Below are 20,265 nucleotides of genomic sequence, written 5' to 3'. Positions count from 1 at the left end.
ATTGGTGAACTAACAAGCTGCAGATAAAATTCATGACAAGGGTTTTTTATAATTTGTTTAAAGATTTATGATGACAAAAGACAAATATCTAATATATAATACTACACTAAATTCTGCTTTAAACTCTACATTTCAGGGTACTGTATGAGGTAGATAATTCAAACAGAACACAAATCAATCCACAAAAACAATAAACTTTTTTTAAAGAAAGCAGAAACTCTCAAATCTTCACTCCCAGTTCAGTTTAGGGGCAAAAAGTCTCACCCGAGGTTCTTCGTTAGTTCCTCTCCACATGCATCTGTGTAAAAGACACAACAGGTAAATCATGATAAAGGTGCAAACACTTCAAAATGAGAAATACACGATGCTGAAATTCATCTGTCCACTGGTTCAATCATGTCTATACTGTCTATATCTGAACTATAACATCACCCATTGTTTGGAAAAATACTGTTTTGAAGCCTCGAGTTCTGACATTATCACCATCTTTTGGAACCAAAATGAACTCAAAAAGCTAAAAGTACAGACTTAAAATCTAGACTTCAGTTCACAAAAACCTGTTGACCTCCACTGTTAAGTCCAGTGGCCCTGCACACAAATAAATGCCAACCAAATTTACATCATGTTATGCATGAGTTTGTCTCTTGTAAACGTCACTTGATTGACGACTCAGATTAAGAGTGCGTTCATGATACACGTGCACGAGCCTCTTCAAAGTAAAGTGGTGTTCATGGGCTACACCATAGCAGTATACTCAGAACAGTCATGCATGCATGCTAAAATGTGTTAAAATGATAGTACAATTTTCTCCCACAATGCAATGGACAAAAGAAATAGAACCGCTCCCTGCTGGAAAACATTTGTATTAATTGTGGATGGTGAAACAGCTCCAGGAACAGCTCAGGAAACAAAACAGTGCCACTGCACAACCCATATATTCCATCATTTATATATCATATACAAGTTCACAATGGTATTATCCTTATTTTCAGCCTGTATATTTAAGGGTTCAACATAAAGGATTTTGTGGCATCACGTGGTGTAATTGCAGTTTTCAACTCCCTCGCCTCTGTAGATAAAAACAGCTCATTAGGTAACAAAAACACAAGAATTCCTATTTCCATGTGATTATAAACTAATGAAAACACGTCTAAGAATATTTCACTCCATTGTCTTTCAATAGATCCTCCTAAATGTTACACACTGGACCTTTAATATAAAAAACACCAAAAAAAATATTTTACTTATTACACTTGATTTGATGCAAAATTCTGTATAATCTTTTTATTGTTATTACAAATATATCATAATATATAACTTGATAAATCTCTGTCTTCAGTGATCAAACATTTAAAATATTATATTGTAATACTACTTATATTGTTGTCATTATTGTGTGTAGCCTATATGTGTGCATGTACTGGTCTGTCTTAGAATAAACAGGCTTAGTGTATATTAATAGGTCAGGGGTTTGGTTTTCCTGCACAGGCAATAAACATTTGATTCTTGTTACCCCGAGGAGGGTAGGATTAGTCAAATTCATTTGAAGCAAATCAATCGGCAGTAAATCTGACGTGCAAAGCAAGCCAGCTCACACAGTCAGCGTGTGCAGTGTTTCTTGTGTGTTTGTTTCTTGAATAGAAGTGTATTAAGACACATTTTGGTGGATTGTTTTGAAAGGGTTGAGAAAATGTTCATATTTCTTAAGCTAAATAAACTGGAAAATGCATTGTCACAAAGATGAAAGCAGTAATACTGCTCTCACAGGACAGTGACGCTACAAACATATGATGATTTTATAGAAAATAAATGCATTGCTGTAGGTTAAACTACCCAACAGTATATAAACTGCAGATAGTTAATCCAAAACCATCATAAAATATCAAAACACTGACAGGGACTATTTCACTACAATGGGAGTACTTTTAATAAGAATCATATCAATTTTGCTGATAATACACACTTTTAATTAAGGTTGTGATTGCAGAACTTGCAGAACTGACTGTGTGGTATTAGGACTTTTACTGAAGTTGTCACGACCTCTGACACTATACAGGTGGACCCAAATGCACGACTCTGGCACAGACAAAGTTGGGGGGAAAAAAAGATATCAATTTTTTTAACAAAAGGCCTCTCTAGGAGGATTTCAAAAATGCAAACAAAAAGTCTAACTTTAATAGGTACATGAAAAAAACTTGGATTACAATACTTGACAATACTCAGTGATGAAGAACAAGACGAACTGACAAAGACAAAGGGAGACAAGGACTATTTGCACTATGTGAGAGTGGAAAGCAATCAGGGTGGAGCAGACAATTACAAAGGTGGGAAAACACACAAAGGGAGGAAGTCAGGGTCTGAATAGTGAGGGAAAAGGTGATTACAAAATAAAACAGGAAGAACTAACATGAAAACACTTAACATGAACATTACTAAACTTAACAAATTTGACGAGACACAACATAAGTAAAGGATCTTAATACTTCTTCCACCACAGGATCTATGGATGTTTCAATGACAGACAGGAGAAGAGTTCAGAATGAAGTGGAAACCTTAATTTTATTGGTGAACTAACAAGCTGCATGTAAAATTCAAGGCAAGACAAGGGTTTTATATAATTTGTTTAAAGATTTATGATGACAAAAGACAAATATCTAATATATAATACTACACTAAATTCTGCTTCACACTCTACATTTCAGGGTACTGTATGAGGTAGATAATTAAAACAGAACACAAATCAGTCCACAAAAACGAAGAAAAGAAAGCAAAAAACTCTCAAATCTTCACTCTCAGTTCCATTCAGGGGCAAAAAGTCTCACCCAAGGTTCTTCGTTAGTTCCTCTCCACATGCATCTGTGTAAAAGACACAACAGGTAAATCAGGGTAAAGGTGCAAACACGTCAAAATGAGAAATACACAATGCTGAAATTCATCTGTCCACTGGTTCATACTGTCTATACTGTCTGTATCTGAACTATAACGTCACCCACTGGTTGGTAAAATACTGTTTTGAAGCCTCGAGTTCTGACATTATCACCATCTTTTGGAACCAGCGGCAGTGATGTACTGTGAGTTGACCGGCACTCATTGGCAAAACTCACATTGGCTCACATTCTTGTATTACAGATACACAGTGCACTAATATGTTTCTGAAAAGATTTTATATTATTTGATAAATAAATGTACATCATGCTGTATACACAAAGACTTCAAACTAGCTATTGAGACCATAAACCAATTAAGAAAATGTTTACTGAGCTAATAAATCAAGTAAGAAGAAGGGTAATTTCTGCATAAGACTCTATACTATCAGCCCAGTGGAGCTGCCCCCTGCTGGCCATTACATTAAATGCATGTTTAAGGCTTCACTTCACAGACCCAGAAGCTCTGCCCACTTATCAATGGTATACACTGTATTCATATCATACCTCCAGCTCTATATAATGTCTTACTAGTACTTTTTTTCAGCATAGTCATATCTACCCGTTACTGTTTATTCCATATATGTACATATGCACATTAGTCTGCACTTTACTGTTTTTTTAAATCTATATTTTGCCTAAACCTCAAATTATTATTTATTTTTGAGTCTCTCTAAGGAAAATAAAGACTTTAATAGTGCATGAACAGATTTATTTGCTTTTCACCACCAAAGCTAGTACAGGCTTACCAGTAACGGGAAATTAACATTATAAGTCTCAACTCCATTCAGATTTCTTTATTTATTTATTGATAGTAAAGGTTTCTGACCCCTGGATTAGATGCTAAACTGCATTTTGTCAGTACAATAAAGTTGAATCTAATATAGTCAGCTATGTATGTCTGCTTCTATACCTGTGCTGGTAATCTCTGAGATCAAATGTATTTACAGTCAAAGAAACATCCGTCACAAACATATCTGGTTACCGCTCTCTGTCGGTTGTGGCTCTTCCTTTAAAGTCCTCCAGAGCAGCTTGACGTCAGTAAAACCCTGCGAGTGAAGAGCTGCTTCAAACTAAAACCACACACAACAGGAAGAAAAAAGGTTTTTGAGAAGAGTGCAGAGTGACAAAAATATTTTCTAAGGAGCCCAAAACGAACACGGCTGCTTTCTCTACCTGCTGTAAGACGTTATGTCTGATGGTCGGATCAGTGAGGTCCGCTTTAGTCAGCAGCTTCACCTTCACTGTAGTCCTCCTCTGCACAGCTGGAAATAAATGAAACTATTTTATAACAAGGCTTTAATTAATAATTAATAAAACATTTACTCATGCTTAATAGATCACAGTAGATTATGTGTTGATGAAACACCAAAAGGAAACTCCTCGTGAACTGTTGGACAACTTTCTGTTTGAACAAAGGTCTGCAACTTATTATCAACTTATTAAAAATCTGTGAATGCACTGAGCATGTTTTATTTATACTAACATAACTTTATGGATCATGTAGAGCTGAGGAAACTATGCAGAAGTGTTGATGTGGGGCTTTCACACAGTCAGTATATCATAATTTAAAACTTTATATTAATAATATAATATTTCAACGATAATTTACAGGCATACATATATATGTAAATATACTCTATTATAGTTTATCTCTGCTGTATGTATGTCTATAAATAGTGAAACAATATTTTTTATATCCTTGTTCTGTCCTAGAGTAATATTTTGAGTGATTATCATTAAATATTTGTAGATTTCTATTAGAGGCCAGTGCAATTTCTCCTTGTATGTTGGGTTGCTGGCAAGTTTATACTTTGTTAAATTGTCTGACTGATCAATCAGAGCTGAGTTTGTGCATGTGGGGTAACGACAGTTGCGAAACGCTGCTAAATAAAATGCACAGAGTTTAAATCGTTATTATATTAATCCTTTTTTTAATCATTCTTCAAGATATGTCATTGCAGATGGCTTAAAGTGGAGAAACATGTGACCCCTAAGGACTTTATTAACATTTGTATCTAGAGAATAGGTAGCTTATTAAAACATTTTTCAACAGCAAACCTGATAGTTTATTAGTAATGATCCTCCCCGGGGTGGAGCATGTGTAAATCTGTGGGCACGTCGGATTCATAATCTGCTCCCACAGATTTGTAAACTGTGCACAATGGGCAGGTAGCCAGCAGCGAAAGGTTGGCTTTCAGCCAAAACATGTAGTAAACAATAAGTTACACCTATATTTTAATTCATTTCAATTATTTAAAAGACTTATTGTTATATATTTATGAAAGATATGCTCTCAATTGTGAAACTGAAGCTTTGTATTGTCACATATAGGCAAACATGTAATGCAGGTACGGTATGATGGACAGCCAATGAGATGGGCACTAGGATTGATGTGTGATGTGTTGTGCATATATATGTCAGTAAGCATGTGTCAATAAAGTTCTCTTCCTGTGTTTATTCCTCCTCTAGCATTTCACAACAGTTCACCTCTGCTGCCACTTCCTCTACATCACATGTAAACAATATACAAATAATACCACACCTGGTATAATATGATGCCGCTTGTGGTTTTTAACATTATACCATGTATAGTATCATTTGTATATTGTTTTCACGTGATGTAGAGGAAGTGGAATAGTAAAGTATTTCAAATGAACCGTTAGGAGGTAAAAATATAGATATAAAATGTATGTGGGTAGTAGATAAATGATCATAAACAGCTGTTTTCTTATCTTATAGCGTCCTCTTCTGGCCAAAAGCCATACAGCTGCTGGCTACCTGCCCAGTGTGCTCCTGGGTACAGTTCCCTAACACGTGGGCATGGATTATGAATCTGTGCACACAGTTTATAAACTGTGTGCACAGATTTGTAAACCAAGAGTACAGATTCACACATGGCTCTTTTTTTATATATAAACCACTAGGTTTCATCCTGCAGCCATCGAACCAATCCTAATGTTATGAATACATTTAAGATTTAAAAGTCTTATTTTAGGGTGTGCTCAGTTCATTGATTCTGTTTTTATATATCACTATATATCTATATATCCTTTCTCCTCATGAAACCATTTGTTTAAGGGACTTTCTATCCTTTAAAACGTTACTTTGTGCATTAAATCTTTTGCACTGCATTGGTGGAATGTAACTAATTACTTTTATTAGTACAGTTTTAAGGTACCTGTACTTGTCTTTGTTATGTTACTTTACACTTCTACTCACATTTCATAGTACAAACATACTGCACTACATTTGAGAGCTGTTACTTGACAGATTCATATTTTACATACAAAATATATGGTGAGTTTATAAGATACTAAATGTAGTTTATATATTAATGCATCAGGATTAATCCAGTTTATAATAATATAACAATGACAAGGCTCTCTCTGCCTGATGAATGAATACTTTTCATGCTTTGTATTCTTCTTCTACGTGACTGTGTGGGCGTAAATGAACCCTGTTAACTCAGGTTTCAGTAGGGATCACACAGTATACCTGGAACTGGAGTCACTTCGGTTATTTCTGTTAGAAAGAGGAAAGTTAGAGTTAGTTAGTGAAACGTAAATGATCTTTGTCACATTCAGCTTTGCATTGATAAAAAAGAAAGAAGAATATATAATAAGAATATTGATAATCAATATTTTTCAAGCAAAAATAGTGAGAATAATTTGGTTGAACAAAAGACATTTGCCTTGGACTCTTAATAAGTTGTGATGGGTATTTTGTCTCTCTTTTTTGTGACATTTGATACTTGTTATAAATATTAAGGAATAATACAAAGGAACATGAGGGCAGCATTTGGGCTTACCTTGGCAGAGAATGTTTAGTTTGTTGGCACATTTCGAGTCGCTCCATCCCTTTTTCTGCATACCAACACACGCCTGAGTGTTGTTTTCATTGTCAGGCTGGTCCTCCCTCCACTTTCTGAACAAGGAGCTGCTGCCGTCCGACCACTCCCAGGAGTCTCTGTGCATGCCGATCCAGGCCTCCTGCCCAGTCTGCAGTCTGCTGCTCACCTCCTGGTTCTCAGCCAGACTCCTCACACTGACCAGGTCTGTGTGGTGCTGCCTGCAGTAGCTCTGAGCCTCAAACCAACTCTTCTGCTCGGTTACCAGCACATATTGATCCTCTTCATCAACTACGTGTTGAAAAAAAATAGAAGAAATATTAAAAATCATATCTTCAAGGTAAATTCCAAAACCCCGTACACACTCATTTTATACATTTTATCTGTACAGGGTGCCATTGTGTTGGTCATTCAGGCTCATCCTCATGTTTTGAAATGAAAAATAAAGAATTTAGATTAAAAAAATGCAATGCCAATCAAAATGAAATCTAATATTAATACTGATATTAATCTAATATCAATACTGGCCCTAAAATAATAATAAAAGTACAGATGAGCTCTCCTCGCCAGATTTCTGCCTCTCATTGGGTGCTTCTACTTGAGGTGGTGGATTAAGGTTGTTGTACTGCCCCCTTTGGTTGTTACAGTCTTCTTGAATTATATTAAAAATGATACCAATGTTATGTGAATGATATGATATGGCACAGCCCTACCAACCACCACTGCGGTCAAGCCAGCCGTACAAATATGGACTTTATTTCTTAAATTTCTCCAAATTGCTGCAGTAAAAATGCTTGATATTAAGTATACTTGTAGTCTTAGATGTGTAGAAGTCAAATATATCATACATAGCCAGGAATTATTGAGCAATATGTTTTTATAGTACCTCAAATATGGTCAAAAATGCAATCTCTGGAGGCATAAATATGTTATATTTGTTTTATTTTGACATTTCTCCACACTGGCACAGTAAAGATACTCGATATTAGGTGTTTTTTATTCATCAGGGGCGCATGGAAAACTTTAATGCAACATATTTTATTTTAAATGTAGGTTCGAATTATAGCTTAATGTTCATAATACCTTTATTTTGCAGACATTGTGTGAATGTAGGGGAAGGTTGTGGTCGTGGTTGAAGGAAAACAATGTTAGGAAACTGGAAATAAATGGCAGTATGATGTATTTCTAAGGATAGCTACACTTTTACATTGTCAGATGGAGCTCACCAGTGAAACAGATGAGAGGCATTTTGACAACAGTGCAGCTGTTGTCCCTCCAAAAGCCATTTTGCGTCATGGAGACGCAGCGCTCGTCTGCTCCCACGTTGTCTGGCTGATCTTCCTGCCACTTCCTGTAGTCGTCCCCTACGTCTGCGTAGAAATCTTCACCCACCAGAGACCATTTCCAGCTGTTGATGTCATCATACAGACCGATCCAGAAGGGCCTGTCCAAGTCACTGGTCATGTCGTTGATCCTGGTGAAGTCCTGCTCGTCAAATATGGTGGCCAGGTCACCGTACTCCGCTCTGCAGTAGCTCTGGGCTTCAGTCCAGCTCATTTCCAAGTGAGTGATAAGGATGTACTTATGGATATAGTACATGGAGCCTGTATGGTGAATAAGATAACACTGGAATTTATTTTCCCTCTGCTGACATCACCTTCTAGGCACTTTAAAGGTCCTTGCGTAACATTTACATTTTCCTTCATGTGTGGAAGGCTGAATAAGTTTGCAAACAACTAAATACAGACTGGTGTTCAGTTGGTTGCAATCTGCAATTTGAGGCAGATTTGACAATGTACAGTCAACAAATGTTGTAACTCTCCATGGCAACGGCATTCCAGTAAAAACCCAAAGGCTTTTGGACCTTGACCTTTAGGGCATGGCACCAAGAGGCTTTTTGTTTGGCCGTGTTATATGTGCCTGCAACATTTTGTACATCGAGGTGAAGTGCACCAAGCTCTGCAACAAGCTTGTTTACTTTTACAAAAGTGCCTTCGGGTGGAGAATTTCCCCCTGTTTGAAAAAACTGCTGCCGTTTCTTATAAATAGTGGAGGGAGGGATGAGCAGCAGCTCAAGCGTTATGTAATCAAAAGACTGACTCATGCTAACATAAGTCTTTTGTTGCCACATGCCTAACTTAATCTATTAAGAAATGTTTCACTAATATCAGACTCAGTCAGACTAAAATGTTACTCAATGTACCATTTCAGAACAAGTGTAGCACAATGTGAAGTATTTTCTGTTGTGGAGAGGGGTGAGCAGAAGCTAATGTTTAATCTAAATGGTTTCTTGTCGTTTTACTTTCAGTTTGAGACCAGTGGAGCTGAGCTACAGGGTGCGGTTTCCTGGCCACTCTAAAAAGGAACTGCAGACCATCTGAGCTCTGTGTCTACACTTCGGCTGCAGCACTGTACTGTACTCTTCTACAGGGAAAGCAGGGATTACAACCCAAACATGGCTAGTAAATATGGTGAGTCATAATACTGTATCCATGTTTTTTTAGTACATGTGGTAATATAAAAGAGAACATGGCTGTATCTGATTTTATGTAACTCTAACATACAACTGTAGCCCCTGTATACTAGTTCTATAGACTTTCACTGGGTAGAAGAACTGCAAAGGCATATTCATTTTGTGTTTCTAACTTAAACTTTTGTTCCGAGATCATTATCTGAATACAAGTTTTATACATTTGTAAGATTTTCTTCAGTTAAAAAAAAACACTATTTCTTGTTCACTATGTGAGAAGAGGTGATCCATGAGGGCAGGAACTTCAGTGTGATTTACTGAGACAACATTAGATCAGGGAAAGCTTTAAGCACAAAACTATTTAAGAACACTGTTAGTTCAGGCAGGCCACAAAGTCAAGCTCTGCTCTCCATTCCAGCTACATCAGCTGATCGCAGCTAATTATAAACACACAAATGTTGGAATGACGTAAACAGCTCCGACCAGGGACAGAGTACTTAGTATATCTTTTAGCTCTTTTAAAGGCCAGGCTCATATGCAAGTAACAACCACTGGGACATTATTGAACATTTATACTTTGTATAAACAAATCAGTTTCATGTGTGAATTAGAAAAGAGCAGGCGGACCACCTGGCATCCTACTAGCAGGCCCTATATTCCCTTTATGCTACTAAAAATATAAATAGACGGAGAGAGTATATAAGTGCATTGAACAACCTGACTCCTATTCACTCATTCTTCTACACAGGATGTAGCAGAACAAATATTAAGGAGCTGAGGATAGTGATGGTGGCGAAGACCGGGAGTGGGAAGAGCGCCACTGGAAACACCATTCTGGGACGAAAATGCTTCGAATCTAAGTTCAGTCCCGTGTCTATGACTGAGGATTGCTCTAAGGCCTCAGCCATGGTGGGCAACCAACAGGTGGTTGTCATTGACACCCCGGGGTTGTTTGACACCAGGTGCAGCGAGTATAAAACAGCCAAAGATTTATGCCAGTGCATCTCTTTCGCTGCTCCTGGACCCCATGTGTTTCTGGTGACCATCAAGCTGGGCAGATACACTGAAGAGGAAAAGCAGACGGTGCAAAAGATTCAAGAAATGTTTGGCCAGGCAGCAGACAAATACAGCATGGTTCTCTTTACGCATGGCGACCAACTGCAAGGCACCACCATCGAGGACTTTGTGAATCAAAGCTCAGACCTTCAGGAACTTGTGGACAGATGTAATGGCTACTACCACGTCTTCAATAATAACATAAACAATCACTCCCAGGTCACTGAGCTGCTCCAGAAGATCAGATGTTTAGTCGAGATTAACGGAGGAAGCCACTACACCAACGCGATGTTCCAAGAGGCCGAGAGGAAAATCGAAGAGGAGAAACAACGCATCCTGAAAGAAAACGAGGAGAAAATACGGAAAGAAAGAGAGGAACTGGAGAGGAAACTTAAGAAACAACATGAGAAAGAAATTCAGAAGATGATTGCAGAATTAAAGGCTGAGGCAGAGAGGGAGAAGAAAAAGAGAGAGGTGGAGTGGAAGGGGGAGAAGCAGGAGATAATTATGAAAATAAACCAAGAGAGAGAAGAGAGACAAGCAGAGAAAAAAGAGTTCAGGAAGAGGGAGAAGGAGATGCGGAAGATTGATAAGAGAAGACAGAAGGAGTTGGAATGGAGAGAGCAACAGATGTATGAGGAAAGACAGAGGGACAAGGTAGAGAGACAAGCGGAGAGGGAGAGGGACAGGTTGGAGAGGCTGCAGATATACGAGGAAAGACAGAGGGAGAAGGTGGAGAAAGAAACAGAGAGAGAGAGGGACAGGTTGGAGAGGCAGCGCATAAATGAGGAAAGACAGAGGGAGAGGATCGAAGCAGAGAGACTGAAAGCAAGTATAGACGAAATGGTTAATAGCAAGAGGAGAGAGCAAGAAAGAGAACGGGAAGAGCAGCAACGTATGTTGATAGTGAGGCACGAACGTGAGGCGAGAGACACGGCTGAGAAGTCGGATGGCTTCTTCGATCATGTAGTAAATGCTGGTAAAAACATTGGAAAGGCATTTGTCAAATTTCTTTCGTTTAAGTGGTAAAATACAAATGAAAGGAGGTATTTAAAAATGTTTTTTAGTGAATGTCGGCAAGAGGTCAAGACCTTTTTCTGGCCCAAGCTTGGCTCTTTTTTGTGTGACATATATACTCACAATCACAATATCCTTTTTGTGATTATCTGAGTGAAAGAAATGTGTTGTAGTAGAACTATAAGCTGCAGGTTCGTAAGCATAAGTCACTCCTCGTCTCACATACGCATATGCATATGCGTACCCATACGCCATATATAGTGTTTTTGCATATGGCTATTTAACACTGAACAGTATATAATGTTTGCATATCATTAAAACTTTAAAGATCATATCAAAATTCATATGTTTTGGGGCACCGAAAGAGAGTCTTTGCTGCAGCAGCCACAGGTTCAAGTCCCACCTGTGGCCCTCTGCTGTGTGACGTCCCCTCTCTCTCAGGCAAGAACATTTAAAAAATAAATTATATACCTATTAATGTTAAAATCCTACTTATAAAATGTATACCTTTTACTCTGGATAGTTTAATTAACATTTGCTGATAATATTTTTGCAAAGACTTTCACTTGTTATTGAGTATTTTTTTTCTCCAGTGTTGTTGTGGTGCTCGAAGAGCAAAGATAAACACCCTACTCTTGCATATTATTTAGTTAACCTAAAACTGTGCCAATAGCATTTGCACATTGTGACTTCTGCTGCTTGACTTCAGGGATTTAGGATCATCATGAAATTAACATTATCCAAAGAAGGGGAGCAGATTTTGCAGTCGGCACCGGCCCACAGACTGTAGGGCGAGACAACTACATTAAATTATACATTTTGGGTGAAGTATTCCTTATTCCTTCCTCCATCCAACTATTATATCGTGCCTTATCCATCCTAGGAAAAAAAAAACCTCAGCTTGCAGAACTGAAAGATTCTGATGATAATACTTTTGTAAGACTTTTACTTGTTACTGAGTGTTGTTATCCTGTGGTTTTACTTACTGTCTTCCACCATTTACTATCATTATTATAATCTTTATTAATATGAGTAGTAGAAATAGTAGTGTAATAGCAGTAGTTATAGTTGTGTGAAGCCACACAACTGTTCATTTCCAACAGTGCTCGACAAGCTTAAGTTACATTCAAGTTATCTGACAGATATGAACACATTTTCTTACCTGTCTGTTGTGTGATCTTCATAATGATAGAAAATGTCCCTGTGAATTACAAGTAAAAAGGGTCAAAATTAATAACACGTGTATGGATATTCTGAATAAATCATTAAAATGTTGTTGATTTTATTTGTGTTTATTTATTTTATTTATCTAAGTTGATAAGAAAGAAGTACAAACCGAAGAAAAGCAGTTTCTTCAAACTTCCCTCCATGATCTGCTGAGACAAAGTCGACACAGGTGAGTCAAAAACAAATACAAGCAAACACTGTGCGTCGCTTTTGTTAATATGGTCCTACCGGCTCTCTGCGTCCTCACTTGGACGAAAATGTTCTCAAACGCCTCCTTCCCTTACGTTTGGATACTAAATGGTCCGTGACCACAAGTAAGTGTTTGTGTGTTTTTGTCAGTGAGAAGCATCGTTGACGACGTTCAGACAGACGGGTTTTGACAGCGACCCTGAGACCTCAATGCACTGCAGCTTGAGAAAACACATGCAAATAGATAAGACACAAGCAAATGAACATCTTCACCAATTTGACAACACGTATGCAGCATTTAGGAAACACAGATAAAAACAGAAAACGCAACCAATTCTGGTGTACATGACATTTTAGTATCTTCTGGTGTTTTTGCAGTCCGTGCTACTTGCAGCATTTTCTGAATTTGCATTAGTTTTGCACCGTTTTTCTGTACTGGCTGGTGTCAAGTTGGTGAAGATATTTATAATTTTCTTGTGTTTTGTCTATTTTCATGTGTTTTCTCCAGTCGCAGTGTGTTTAGTTCTCAGGGCCACCGTACAGTCTGGTTGGACTAAGGACTTTAGGATAAGGGTAAAGATTAGAGTAGGGGTATGGTGAATTAATGCAGTCCTGACAATAGGTGTGTTTGTCCATCTTTGTGAGGACCAATGTGAGTTTTACACCTTGAGAGTGAGGACATGTTGGATGGCCCTCACTTCTTCAAAGGACTCGGTTATAGGGTTTTAGGGTTTGCCGTGCAGATGTGAAGGTTAGGGGCTAGCGCCATTGTGTCTATTTTGTTATTTCTCCCAAGTACAGAAATACAAACGTTCATGGGTTTAACTTAGGTTAACTTTGGGGATACATTTCAAACTAAAAACATGTTAATCGGGGACAAAAGACGCGTCAAGAATACCAAGAAAGTCTGAAAGGCAGCGGTTCTGTAGTAATATTACAGGATCCAGCTGTAATATAATGTAATGTAATGTAATAACAACACAGCAATCACTCGGTCTTTGCAGGATCACATCAAAGAATTCTCTGCTCAGTATGCAAAGAAAGCTGCACTTAGTTTGGGAAGAATCTTGTCTATGCCCTATAGCATATTTTCTTCTACCCCCAGGAAGCCTTATTTGCACTCATCCCATAAACCATCACACCAACAGCTGGAGGCGGAGGAGCAGCAGGCAGATTTAAAACTCTCTCTAAAAAATAACCATTTTAACGGCTCGTGTGTAGTTGCCACATTTGGATACCATGTGGTAAAAAAACAATGGATATTTAGTTTTTTCTACAATATGTATCGACTATAAATGTTATAATGTCAGTGACCTTTTGTGGGAAGCCAGCTTGTTTGGTTTAGGTGCTCAATTCTGTCTGAAAACTTAATTAACTAGTTGACTAATTCATATCGCACAATAAAGTAAAATATAATGAATACGTAAAAGAAAACAAATAGAAGTACAAATACAACAAACTACTTCTTTTTAATGCAGAATAATCTCTTTATTTTTACTTCAAATGTAGACATATTCATCTGTTTTCTTATTAATAATGTTGATTTATTTCCTGTCCACTTGTGGGCAAAGAAACCCAAATTTTACCACATTAATCTTTAAAATTTTTTATATTTCTTTAAGTTAATTGGCTGTCCTGTTATATTTTCTGTAGATTTTATTATCCAACACGGAGGTTTACATTTTACTTCAAAGCCTGCCATGAATAAATATCTAGTGGAAGAAATATTAAATCCTAAATCCTTAAAGGACTGAGTATTGAACTATAATACTTTCTAAGAACAGAACAAAGTGTCTGTATCAAGTGTCAAGTATGTAAAGTCGGTATCAAACGTCTTCTGGAGCAGCAGCTGGAGACTCAGAGGGAACTGCTTCGCCCACAATGTTCACCCAGTAATAATAAGATCTACGTGGATCATGTTTCTCAAGGTGAACATTAGCTAGTTGTTTGATTGTGGTGATGAAAATAAAGCCCCGACACAGAAACAGGATTGTTTTCCTCAGAAATTTGCCCCATTTTCATATAATATACCTCAAAAGTGATGAAATAAAATGTAAAGGACGGCCTTATCCTTTACACTGACGTTCATTTCATATAAATTTTTTTTAATTTCTCACTGAAAACAGAGGGAGCTGTGACACAAGACAAACAGCACCTGGTCTTCCCCACCAGGCTCACACAAACATTAACCGACAGTAACCAAATGTCCTGTCCAGACATCGTGTGCACGTTTGCAGTGGTCTACTGCAAACCCAAATATGTGGGGGGCTGGAGGAAACACATGCAAATAGACCAAAAAAAAAAACACGACAATATTGCAGAAAATTTGCAGCATTTAGAAAACACAGCCAGTACAGAAAACACAATAACGCTGCAAATAGCACAGAAGACAACGGAAACTGTTTTTCAGGAGGCAGAAAAAGACAAAGTTCTACATCCTTTATAGGATTTCAGCCTCTCCTCTTCTTCTCCTTTTCACCGGTCCTGAATCCCCTTCGTCTCAATCAGTCGGTTTTCTCATTTCGGTATTCTCTTCCAGGCAAATTTGGTGCTCTCAGGAAGAAATTCTTTCCGTAGCATGTAAAGCTGACAAAGCACAAAGAACTTAATTAAAGATGATTCAACAGCAACTATCTGACACAGTCACGCTGTGATCAAGGAAGAGGTCATCCTTTTATATGTTTGTTCACAAAATATCTGAAATGTGAATAAATAATTCAAAAATGGACATTCAGTGTTTTTGGACTTGGATCTCACCAGTTCATTGATGTCGTCGTCACTCAGTTGTGTCTTAGAGCTCAACTTCACTCGCAGAGTAATCACATGTTCTGCTAAGAACAAACCGTGTTAATGTTACTGATTTTAGAAACACACACACGCATACATACATAGTCTTTGAAGGTCCAGTGTGTAACATTTAGGAGGATCTGTAGTCAGAAATGGAAAATAATATTCATATAGTGTGTTTTTATTAGTTTATAATCACCAGAAAATAAGAATTGTTGTGTTTTTTGTTTCATTTTTATCTACAGATGCTGTGGGTCGCCTTCTGTGGCACAGTAGCCCAGAGGGGACCAACCAAGCACTTGCTCCAGATAACCTAATGTCTCCCTCTTGGAGGGGGAGGAGGAAGCGAGTGAGGTACACTAGACCTTTTAATTAACTTATGGTTGACTGTGACTTCCCACAAAGGTTTCTTTTTCCTTTGGAGCCTGGAATTTGGTTAACTTTTGGCACAACCTTCGCAAGATACCAAAGGCACGAAATGAATGAACAATAACTAAGTGAACAGTTTCCCTCACCAGGAATACTACTCGTCTGATCCACATCTGGAGTTGAGTATTGCTGAGATGAAACCTCTGTCCTGCTTGAGTCTCCCTCAGTGGTGGGCATTTCGGTGGTAGACAGAACTCGCTGGTTTGGAGTTTCATCTGCAAAACGGAGACATTAGTTTATTCACAGGATGCGACGCTACCACCACTGATAGAAATACATATAATTGAACTCACTCATGGGTCCTGTTTGGTCAACCACCTCTGGGGTTGGAGGCTGCTCAGGTGGGGTAATCTCTGTAATGACATGACCAGTGGTTGTGAAGACGGCCGTAATATACAAATCCAAATGGGATTGTTTCTTTTATGGCTCCCAGCAACATACCGGAGTTAATCTCTGTAGCAGTTGAGCCTTCCTCAGTGGTAGTTATTTTGTTTGGGGTCACTGGAGTGCCGCCTGCAACGTAGAAAAAAGAAAAACAGACCCTGCTGTGAACTGTTTTAATTTGAACTACCTCTTAAGGGAGACATATTTAAACTTAAATTGAATTAAGTGTAATACATGGTGATATTTATGTGCTGAGACGGACCCGCTCACCATAGCAGATAAAAAAGAGCTCCCTGCTGCACTCTTCGTCTGACCACAGGCCTTCCTTGCCCAGATCAGCGGCAATGCAGTGCTGCTTCCCTCTGGCATCATCAGGCTGTCCTTGCTTCCAGTAGCGGAAGGGGGAGTCACTTTGATCTGACCAATCCAGGATCCTGCACAGAGGACCAGAGGTCAATAAGGAATAATCTGGATTATCCATATCTGATATCTGGTCATATAAGAATATATTTCTACGGGGTAAAGGCATGGTCGTAAAGTGACATCGAAAAGAACTTGGGAGAGAAGTTGGGAGCTTTGGGAAATTTCTATTTAAACTCCATCCTCTGAAGAAGCCCAAGATCTAGTACAAGATGCTTGCAGCTCAGTGAGGCAACATATCATGTTCGCTGCAGCTGATGGGAATGTCATTACTGTTGCAGGTAATTGGTCGTAAACCAATAAACAAATTCAAATTTGACACGATGGTGGCGCTATATGGAAACTCAGGGGATCATCAAAGTTTTTACAATTCATCCTGAGAGGGGTCTGAATGTCTCTACCAAATGTCATGTCAATTCATCTAATATTTGTCAAAAAATGCACTTAAAACTACAAATTTATACCTAATAGGGGTTCAGGGGACCCACATTCCCAGAGCCGTGCTGCTAGTGTAGCTGAAAAGTAGCTAGTAAGTAGACCTAGAGTTGTTTCCAAGCTGGCAAACAACAGCGGCTTTCCTAAAACAGGACGAATAAAATCCGATGCTAGACTTGAGCCCCTCGAGGGTTCGGCTCGGTTCTCTCACAGGGGCCAAGTAAGTCATCTTCGAGCAAACAAATTGACAGTTTTGATGCTGACCTATTAAGGCCAATCCAGGCGCTACTTCCTTTGGCCAAAGATTGTATTTCCTGGTTCTCTTTCTCGCCTCGAACACTGGCGAGGTCTGTGTGGCGCTCCCTGCAGTACTGCTGAGCTTCAGGCCAGCCCACCTGCTGTTCAACAAAAACGAAAGGCTGCGTGCTTCTGGTTGACTCTGATGAAGAACAAAGAAAGAGAGAGATCAGAGTGCAGTGGTAACACAACACACTTAATATGTCCATCTATATAATCTATTAATAAAATCTGACCATCGTAGCAAATGTAGGAGTTTCTCTTGGAGCACTGCGAGTCGTGCCACGCTCCTGTGCTCCACATCATCACACACCTCTCGCTCCCGAGAAGGTTGTTGGGCTGAACATAATCCCAGTTCCTGTAGTCAAACTCTTTGTTTCCGTAGTAACGGCTGTCAGACCACCTCCAGCCAGTGACGTTATCCTGCAGCCCAATCCAGGCCATCTCCGTAAAGCCTCCAGTGGAGTTCACCAGCCGCTTCACGTCCTCTATGTTGTAGACGGTGGCCAGGTCAGTATACCGGCCTCTGCAGTACTTTCTGGCGTCCAACCAGGGCAGGGCGGTACTGATGAAGTGGTACTGTAGAGGAAAGCAGTAGGTAAGAGAACACAGCCCTGTGGATGGAGGACACGATGCTATTAGTCCGTATGAAATCACTCATTGTCTTTGCCAATAGCTCTTAACCAGTCCAATGTTCCAACAGACGATTAATCCGAAAACCCCAATAGTTAAAAAAATTGATCTGAAGCACATTTTTCTGACAACTAGTTGTTACGAAAACAAAAGCCTACTGCTCCATAGTCCCATTTTTTTAGAAAATACAGCCTCCTCCTGGAGTTTGTTTGTCCTTAATTGTATTTGGACGAACTATAGGTGTTGTTAGTTTAAAAGGACCGGTGTGTAAGATTTAGTGGCATCTAGAGGTGAACTTTCAGATTGCAACTAACTGAACGCCGCTGGAACATGGCGGTTCAAAATGGCAGACTCTACGAAAGGAGACCCGCAACGTCTGTAGATAAAAACGTCTCATTCTAAGGCAACAAAAACACACGATTCCTATATTCAGGTGATTACACACTAATGAAAACATACCTATGGATATTACATTCCACACTGGACCTTTAAGTTACGTACGTAAGTTGGTAATATGAGAGAGAACAACGGGCAACAAGCAATGGGCATTTCCTTTTGGAATAATTTACTGTCAGACAAATGGCCTTTCGATCCAGTGGGACATTCTTTGGATTATTAGGGTTTCGTAATAATGAGCCGTTGGAACAAGGGCATGGCACAGATTTGGCTGTATTAAAATAAGAGTAGATAATACATCTTTGTAGAAATGTGAAACTAGAAATATGTACGTTAAGATTGCATAAATATTTACCTGTAAGAAACAGGACAGACAGACTCGACTTCATGTCTGGTCAGCTTTTCTTCACACTTATACGTTTTCCTGCAACACACATGAACTTTTACCTCGTACCAGACACTAAACACTGTATTAAAAGAGGATAACGTTTCTAAACATCACACTATCTAAAAGCCTTCACTGACACAGGATCCAGGTAAATATTGTACTCTTAAATCCACTATACTTATTTGATATAGTTACTTTGAGACTTGAAGGATTTTACATAGTAAAGCCAAGACATAAAAATATATATAAAGTAGTAAAAGGTAAAGCACAATACACTGTGTTGTGAGTACTTTTATTTTAGATACTTTAATACACTTTGCTAATAATACTTTACAGTAACTGGTATTTCTACTTTTATTTAAATAAAGTATCTTCTTCCCCCACTAATGTATTAAAATGTATAAGGAAAGAGCAAATACTCTTATTTTTTGGGATACTGTTAAGAGGTTTCTCAAAACCAGCATGTATTTAAATGAAGATACTATGAATTACTCTGTGGTGACTCACTGAAGCACGTTTTTGCAGATAGCTACAAATACCGCTCTTTAAATGATCAAGTTAAGACATTTAACTGCATTTAAACTCCAAGCAAAATGCTCTTCACTCACCCGTAGCTGCTTCTTTGTAGAGTTGTAACTAGAATTGTTTTCTGTCCGATCACAAAAGCAGTGTAGTCCCTAAACCTGTGCTGTGCTCAAGTAGGACAGAAAGAATAGAAAGTGGAGGACACATTCTCACCAGACAAGTTTCTGCTCCAAAACACTTTCCTCTCTTTTGTGCAGAGCAGGTTTTTTGTTGTAAGTCACTTTTAACATTCATGAGGTGTTTCGTACAACCTAAAATATCACACATCAAAGCAGCTTTTCCTGCAAGATAATTGTGTGTCAACTCAAAGCATTTAGCTCGTCAACTAAATCTGTGTCAAAGATAAATGCTTGTGATTCTTAGGGCTTATGTCAGTCTACAACCGACTGTGTGCACGGAGTTATTTACGCAGGTGTTTGCAGTGCAGTAAATATAATACAAAGCTATATAATATTCCAACACAGAGGAAGCATTTCTAGGAGAAATCTGTTCAGCATTATTGGTAATAAACGCCAATAAATCTGCAGCTGTGTTCATAACTGTGATGAGGGGAGCAGCAGAAGATGTATGAAGAGTCTATACTTTAAGTTTCAGTGGAGGGGGACAACAAGTTAAACCAGTTTTTCCTCCCCTCCATCTCCTCAAGTATCCCCACTTACAACCCTGGCTACCCCTTTTTTTCTTCAAAAAGAGGGTCTTGTAGTCAGTTGAGAGGAACTGTGTGGTAGATTCCTTTTCCAGCCATCTACAAATACAGTATAACTACCAATGTCATTTA

General features: G+C 38.6%; 3 protein-coding genes across 7 annotated transcripts; 1 reads left to right on the top strand and 2 right to left on the bottom strand.

Moving 5' to 3' along the window:
- Positions 1 to 228: 228 nt before the first annotated feature.
- LOC127363978 (C-type mannose receptor 2-like) lies at positions 229 to 14,090 on the bottom strand. 3 transcript variants are annotated; one of them, XM_051400998.1, is made up of 9 exons: positions 12,773 to 14,090; positions 12,654 to 12,690; positions 12,480 to 12,518; positions 8,001 to 8,378; positions 6,736 to 7,065; positions 6,423 to 6,449; positions 4,101 to 4,189; positions 3,910 to 3,997; positions 229 to 298 (listed from the first exon to the last, which is right to left on the bottom strand). In XM_051400998.1, the coding sequence occupies exons 2-9, from the start codon at positions 12,685 to 12,687 to the stop codon at positions 261 to 263; spliced, it is 1,023 nt and encodes a 340-aa protein (XP_051256958.1). In that variant the 5' UTR covers positions 12,688 to 12,690; positions 12,773 to 14,090; the 3' UTR covers positions 229 to 260. The 3 variants fall into 3 exon arrangements, with proteins under 3 accessions (XP_051256958.1, XP_051256959.1, XP_051256957.1); XM_051400999.1 differs by lacking the exon at positions 229 to 298 and adding an exon at positions 2,541 to 2,856 and having other exon boundaries at positions 12,654 to 12,693; XM_051400997.1 differs by lacking the exon at positions 229 to 298 and adding an exon at positions 2,541 to 2,856.
- On the top strand, positions 8,861 to 12,602 carry LOC127363976 (GTPase IMAP family member 4-like). Its single transcript, XM_051400993.1, has 3 exons — positions 8,861 to 9,002; positions 9,083 to 9,245; positions 9,993 to 12,602. The coding sequence occupies exons 2-3, from the start codon at positions 9,230 to 9,232 to the stop codon at positions 11,327 to 11,329; spliced, it is 1,353 nt and encodes a 450-aa protein (XP_051256953.1). The 5' UTR covers positions 8,861 to 9,002; positions 9,083 to 9,229; the 3' UTR covers positions 11,330 to 12,602.
- A 958-nt stretch (positions 14,091 to 15,048) lies between the features above and the next one.
- Positions 15,049 to 20,021, bottom strand: LOC127363977 (C-type mannose receptor 2-like). 3 transcript variants are annotated; one of them, XM_051400994.1, is made up of 10 exons: positions 19,511 to 20,021; positions 18,870 to 18,938; positions 17,722 to 18,099; positions 17,453 to 17,627; positions 16,604 to 16,767; positions 16,391 to 16,462; positions 16,243 to 16,302; positions 16,036 to 16,164; positions 15,491 to 15,564; positions 15,049 to 15,319 (listed from the first exon to the last, which is right to left on the bottom strand). In XM_051400994.1, exons 2-10 carry the CDS (start codon positions 18,901 to 18,903, stop codon positions 15,251 to 15,253), a joined length of 1,155 nt encoding a protein of 384 aa, XP_051256954.1. In that variant the 5' UTR covers positions 18,904 to 18,938; positions 19,511 to 20,021; the 3' UTR covers positions 15,049 to 15,250. The 3 variants fall into 3 exon arrangements, with proteins under 3 accessions (XP_051256954.1, XP_051256955.1, XP_051256956.1); XM_051400995.1 differs by having other exon boundaries at positions 15,491 to 15,561; positions 19,511 to 20,019; XM_051400996.1 differs by having other exon boundaries at positions 17,722 to 18,064; positions 19,511 to 19,529.
- Positions 20,022 to 20,265: the final 244 nt, after the last annotated feature.

This window comes from Dicentrarchus labrax, unplaced genomic scaffold, assembly GCF_905237075.1.
Source record: "Dicentrarchus labrax unplaced genomic scaffold, dlabrax2021, whole genome shotgun sequence".
NCBI lineage: Eukaryota > Metazoa > Chordata > Actinopteri > Moronidae > Dicentrarchus > Dicentrarchus labrax.
The sequence above is the reverse complement of the archived record's forward strand: the minus strand, read 5'-3'. Positions and strand labels throughout refer to the sequence as shown.